This window comes from Crotalus tigris, unplaced genomic scaffold (assembly GCF_016545835.1).
Source record: "Crotalus tigris isolate CLP2741 ecotype Arizona unplaced genomic scaffold, ASM1654583v1 scf7180000021707.115196, whole genome shotgun sequence".
NCBI classification, from domain to species: Eukaryota; Metazoa; Chordata; class Lepidosauria; order Squamata; family Viperidae; genus Crotalus; species Crotalus tigris.
Window position 1 is genome coordinate 107,998 of NW_024098642.1, and position 6,325 is coordinate 114,322.

Below are 6,325 nucleotides of genomic sequence, written 5' to 3' on the forward strand. Positions count from 1 at the left end.
CATTAAGGGAATCGCTGAAGCTGCTAATTGGATAACACGGTCATAAAGTGAAACTGGCTTCCCCCCACTGACTTTGCTTGTCCGAAGGTCGCAAAAGGAGATCACGTGACCCCGGGGGACACTGCGACTGTCATAAATATGAGTCAGTTGCCCTAGCATCCGAATTTTGGTCTCAGGACCACGGGGGACGCTGCAACGGTCGTAAATGTGAAACATGGTCCTAAGCCAATTTTTTTCAAGTGCCCTTGCAACATCAAACAGTCACTAAACAAATTGCTGTAAGTCAAGGACTTCCTGCATTTGCTAAGTCCTTTTCTGCTTCGTTAAACATATTGTATGACATCACCCTGCCAACAAAAGTGCATATAGTCAAGGCCATGGTTTTCCCAGTTGCAATGTAGGCTGAGAAAGTTGGACCATAAGAAAGGCTGAGAAAGGCCAAAGAATGGAGGCTTTTAAACTCTGGTGCTGGAGAAGACTCCTGAGAGTCCCCTGGACTGCAAGGCGCTCCAACCGGTCAGTCCTAGAGGAGATCAACCCCGACTGCTCTTTAGAAGGCCAGATCCTGAAGTGGAAACTCAGGTACTTTGGCCACCTAATGAGAAGGAAGGACTCAGTGGAGAAGAGCCTGATGCTGGGAAAGATGGAGGGCAAGAGAAGAAGGGGACGACAGAGAAGGAGGTGGCCGGATGGAGTCCCTGAAGCAGGAGGCGTGAGCTTTAATGGACTCCAGAAGATGGTAGAGGACAGGAAGGCCTGGAGGAACGTTGTCCATGGGGTCGCGATGGGTCAGACACGACTTCGCAACAACATGAACGTAATCAGTGGGGAATGTTTAAGAAAGTTTAAAATCTGCCATGTCGGCGAGGCATGTTTATCTGAAGTCATTCTAGAATTTCCTCTTTTAAAAGAATCAACCAAAGGCAGGAACTGGCAAGCTTTTTCCATTTGAGGTTTTAGAAGAACCGAAAACAAATAGCGACGGTTCATTTTCTCTTTGATTTTGTGTCTGATTGTTATCTATCAAGATATCGAGATGGTTCGCTTTTGAGTAGGTGGTCCCGTCACCCTCGTGACGTTTGAGCGAAAGGTAAGCAAAATTGGCGCTGCCGAATATTAATTCAGCTTTTTTCTGGGCGAGAACAAAGGGATCTTGATTTAGTCTGCTCGGCAGGATCTCTGATTTCGTGGTTTTTAGATGTCAGCCACTAAATGTCACTTATTTTTGTGCTAGAATCAAGATCACATGAAGTGTTAATGCCACTTTACAGGGCCTTGGTAAGGCCACACTTGGAATGCTGCATCCAGCTTTGGTGATCACAAAGTAAAAAATATGTTGAGACTCTAAAAATGAGTGCAGAGAAGAGCCACAAAGATGATTAAAGGAGTGGAGTGTCTAGTTTAATGAAAAGAAGGACTAGGGATGACATAACAGCAGTCTTCTAATATCTGAGGGGCTCCCCAAAGAATAGAATAGAATAGAATAGAATAGAATAGAATAGAATAGAATAGAATAGAATAGAATAGAATAGAAGGTGGAAAGGACCTCGGAGGTCTTCTAGTCCAGCCCCCTGCTCAAGCAGGAGAACCTATACAGTCCCAGACAAGTGACTATCTAGCCTCTTCTTAACAACCTCCAGTGATGGAGCACACACGATTTCTGGTGGCAGGCTGTTCCCCTGGTTAATTGTCCTCAAACTGAGGAAGTTTCTCCTTAAATCCAGATTGTTTCTTTCTTTGTTCAGTTTCCAACCATTGTTTCTTGTCCTGCCCTCTGGTGCTTTGGAGAATAACATGACCCCCTCTTCTGTATGGCAGCCCCTCATATACTGGAATGCTGCTATCATGTCTCCCGTTTCTTCTTTTCTTTAGACTGGCCAAACCCAAGTCCTGCAGCCGTTCTTTGTATGTTTTAGTTTCTAGGCCTCTGATCATCCTAGTTGCTCTAGACCAGGGGTAGGCAACCTTGGCTCTTTTATGACTCATGGACTTCAACTCCCAGAATTCCTGAGCCAGCCATGCTGCCTGGAAAGAGAGAGGTTTCCAAGCTGAGTCATGCTGGCTGAGGAATTCTGGGAGTTGAAGTCCACGAGTCATGAAGGGGCCATAGTTCCCCCATGCTGGCTGAGGAATTCTGGGAGTTGAAGTCCACGAGCCATGAAGGGGCCATAGTTCCCCCATGCTACCTCAGGAATTCTGGGAGTTGAAGTCCACAAATCATGAAGGGGCCATAGTTCCCCCACGCTGGCTGAGGAATTCTGGGAGTTGAAGTCCACAAGTCATGAAGGGGCCATAGTTCCCCCATGCTACCTCAGGAATTCTGGGAGTTGAAGTCCACGAGTCATAAAAGAGCCAACGTTGCCTACCCCTGCCCTAGGCCTAGGCCTCTTTATGACTCGTGGACTTCAACTCCCAGAATTCCTGAGCCAGCCATGCTGAGGGGAAAGGGAGAGGTTTCCAAGCTGAGCCATGCTGACTCAGGAATTCTGGGAATTGAAGTCCGCCAGTCATGAAGGGGCCATAATTCCCCCATGCTGGCTGAGGAATTCTGGGAGTTGAAGTCCATGAGTCATGAAGGGGCCATAGTTCCCCCATGCTGGCTGAGGAATTCTGGGAGTTGAAGTCCACAAGTCATAAAAGAACCAAGGTTCCCTACCCTTGCTCTAGACTAATTCCATTATAATTCCACTCGATTCCATTAATTCTATTCTATTTCCATTCTCTATTCTATTTCTGTTTCTATTCTATTCTATTCCAGGAAAGAAAGGCGACTCTTCACTTTTCTATCTCTATTCTCAGCTGTCTCTGGCCCTTGAGCATTATAGACATGCGGCGGGCTAGAGCGGCACCACTGCCCCGCTTGGTCGACGTGCTTGGTGCGGGGCGAAGCTTTATTCCCGGAAGTGACGTTCAGGAAAAAGTCTCTTGGCGGAACGAAAGAGCAGGAACCGGAAGTTCGGGGCGTCGTCGCCCTAGCAACGCCGTAGGGACGCTGTCTCCAGCGAAGCGGCCGCTGCCATGGCGGAACCGGCGCCGCCCTTGACGCCCACCCCGACCACGACCCCGACGCCGGTGGCCCGGCAGAGCAGCGCCCCCAGCCCCGCCCGGGCCTACCACCTGCGCCCGGCCTTCCACCACAGGTCAGCCGGCTCTCCTGTGATCCCCTTTTTCGCTCCTTTGGTCCTACAACAGCCTTGCGAGGTGGGCCGGCGCGGGGCATTGTGGGAAGCCAGAGCGAGCCTGATCGTCGGGTCTGTAATTGGCCCCAAGTCACCCAGCTGGCATTCATGCCTAAGGCGGGACTAGAACTCACCGTCTCCTGGTGATTGGCCCAAAGTCACCCCGTCAATTTTATGCCTAAGGCAGGACTAGAACTCACCGTCTCCTGGCGATTGGCCCAAAGTCACCCAATTGGCATTTATGTCTAAGGCGGGACTAGAACTCACAATCTCCTGGCGATTGGCCCCAAATCACCCAAGTGACATTCATGCCTAAACTGGGACTAGAACTCACCGTCTCCTGGTGATTCTTCCAAGGTCACCCAGCTGGCCTTCATGTCTAAGGACTAGAACTCACCGTCTCCTGGTGATTGGCCCCAAAATCACCCAGCCTGCTTGACTTGACTTGAACTGAACAACTGCAGTGACTCCCTTAACAACTGCAAGGCGTTGTAAAATGGGGCCAAATTCACTTAACAACGTCTTCGCTTAACAACAGAAATGTTGGGCTCCATTATGGTCGTACGTTGAGAACCACCTGTATACAACTTGGCCGGTCTCTAGAAGCTGTTTCTTCTCCAAAACCAGAAGCCCTTTATTATAGAATTTGCACAAGGGCAAAAAAAAAAAATAGATTAAAGGAGAACTATTGAAAGGATAGAAAGCTTTTTTTTTCTATTTTCAGTGGCTTGTGCATGAAACGGGGAAAAAGATGGTTCAATCAATTTAGACGCACAAAAAAAGTGTGCAGCTCTCCCTTTTGGAGAAATGTCCATGATCAATCTGTGGTCCTCAACTTAGCCCCCGGTCCTCGCGCTTACGTCCAATTTGTGCTTGCCTGTTTTCTAGGGAGACAGATCTTCGGAAGCCAGAGTTTGCAGCCTCCATCTTTCCTACCTGTAGCAGACCCTAAGACTGCTATTTCCCTCTTTTCTTTTTTCTTTTTAAAGATTTTATTGATTTTTTTCTTACATACGTATTATAATTTTTCAACCAACGTGCTGTCTGGGTCCTTTCCCCCCCCCCTTTTTTTTTTTTCTTAGGTTCCGTTCTTCCATGGTGAAAGATTGCATCCACGAAATCCTGAAGGAAGAGCTGGCCAATGTGCAGTACAACCCGGAGGAGATCGGAGGCCGAACCAAAGTCTTATCCGAGCTGATCCGCGACAGACTAAAAGGTCTTTCGATCCGCCTGCATTTGCACACCGGGGACCTTCTCCCCGCCAACCGAGCGTTAACGTCGTCCTGGGCTGAGGGCTGCTGTGATTTTTTTTAATCCTAATTAATTTTTCTTGGCGCTCTTTTTTTCAGAGAAAGGATTGCACCGATACAAAATACTGGTGCAAGTTGTGATCGGGGAACAGAGAGGCGAGGGGGTGAAGTGAGTTTGTCTTCAGTTAAAATTAGGGCTCTCCTTTTGGGTTCTTCAGTCATACTGGTTACATTACAGGCAGTCCTTGACTTACAACAGTTAGTTTGTTTAGTGACTGTTTGAAGTTACAACGGCACTGAAAAAAGGGTCTTAGGACCGTTTTGCACCCTTACGACCGTTGCAATCTCCCCGTGGTCAGGCGATCAAAATTATGACGGTCGCAGCATCCTCCAGGGTCATGTGATCCCCTTTGGCGACCTTCTGACGAGCAAAAATCAATGGGGGAAGCCAGATTCACTTAACAACTAACAGGATTCACAAGCGTAGTGAGAAAGGTCTTAAAGTGGGGAGAACTCACTTAGCCACTGTCTTTCTTAGCAACAGAAATGTTGAGCTCAGTTGTTATAAGTTGAGGACTACCTATATATAGTTCTTCTCCGTAGAACAGTGGTTCTCAACCTTTTTAATGCCGCGACCCCCAAACGGCCGTAAGTCAAGGACTACTCAACCGGTCATAAGTCAAGGACTACTCAACTGGTGCAGCACCATTTGCAGAATGGGACTTTTGGCGGGCTCAGCAGGGCAGAGACAGCCTGGACAATTCCTATTGGCTTTTGAAAGCCAATAGAATTAGACTCAATTCAAGAGAGTCTCTTCTATTGGCTTTCAAAAGCCAATAGAATAAAAGGGAGGAGCACAGCTAAGGAAAAGGGGGAAAAAATGGTGGACTGCATTGTTTGGCGACCCCCATGAAATGGTCGCTCGACCCCAAATGGGGTCCCGACCCACAGGTTAAGAACCGCTGCCTTAGAAGGATCTGGATAGCTAGTGGGGCTACACCTGGAATACTGCGGCCAATTTTGGTCACCACAACACAAAAAAGTTGTTGAGAGTTTGGAAAAAATTCAGAGAAGAGCAACTAAGATGATCCAAGGCCTGGAGACTGAAACATACGAAGAACAGCTGCGGGACTTGGGTTTGGCTGGTCTAAAGAAAAGAAGAAATAGGGGAGACCTGATAGCAGTATTTTAGTATTTGAGGGGCTGCCCCAAGGAAGAGGGGGTCAAGCTAGTCCCCAAAGAACCCAGAAAGCAGGACAAGAAGCAACAGATGGAAACTGATCAAGGAGAGAAGCAACCTGGAATTAAGGAGAAATTTCCTAACAGAGAGGACAATTAACCGGTGGAACAGCTTGCCACCAGAAATCATGGGCACTCCATCACTGGAGGTTTTTAAGAAGAGACTGGACAGTCACTTGTCTGAGATGGTATAGGACACAGGTCGGCAACCTGCGGCTCCGGAGCCGCATGCGGCTCTTTGAGACTTCCCCTGTGGCTCCCAGCCTCCTCTGCCTTTGCAGAGAGAGGCAATTGCACTTCCCTGCTTCTCTCTCTTTCTCTCTCTCTCTGTGTGTTTGTGTGTGTGTGTGTGTGTGTGTGTGTAAAAGAGAGTGCACTCACATTGTTCTCCGAGGAGCTGAAAAGCTTCCTGGGCGGAGCTCCTCCCTTTGCTGCGTCTCTGCAGGAAGCAGGAAGGGCAGGAGAGAGCTAGCTAGCCCAGCTAGGCTGACTCAGGAATTCTGGGAGTTGAAGTCCATGAGTCATAAAAGAGACGAGGTTGCCTACCCCTGAGATTGTTGGAGAACAACTTGAAGCTTGCCAGGTGAGCAGCAGATGGGGGGAGGAGAAAGAGAGAGAGAGAAAGAGAGAGAGAGAGGGAGGGGGAGAGAGAGAGGA

General features: G+C 48.4%; 1 protein-coding gene across 2 annotated transcripts; it reads left to right on the forward strand.

The window, feature by feature from the left end:
* Positions 1–959: 959 nt before the first annotated feature.
* On the forward strand, positions 960–5,082 carry LOC120296896 (dynein light chain Tctex-type protein 2B-like). Of its 2 annotated transcripts, XM_039318941.1 has the most exons (4): positions 971–1,090; positions 2,759–3,140; positions 4,262–4,395; positions 4,529–5,082. In XM_039318941.1, exons 2-4 carry the CDS (start codon positions 3,019–3,021, stop codon positions 4,600–4,602), a joined length of 330 nt encoding a protein of 109 aa, XP_039174875.1. In that variant the 5' UTR covers positions 971–1,090; positions 2,759–3,018; the 3' UTR covers positions 4,603–5,082. The 2 variants fall into 2 exon arrangements, with proteins under 2 accessions (XP_039174874.1, XP_039174875.1); XM_039318940.1 differs by having other exon boundaries at positions 960–1,090; positions 4,262–5,082.
* The last annotated feature ends 1,243 nt before the right edge of the window (positions 5,083–6,325 follow it).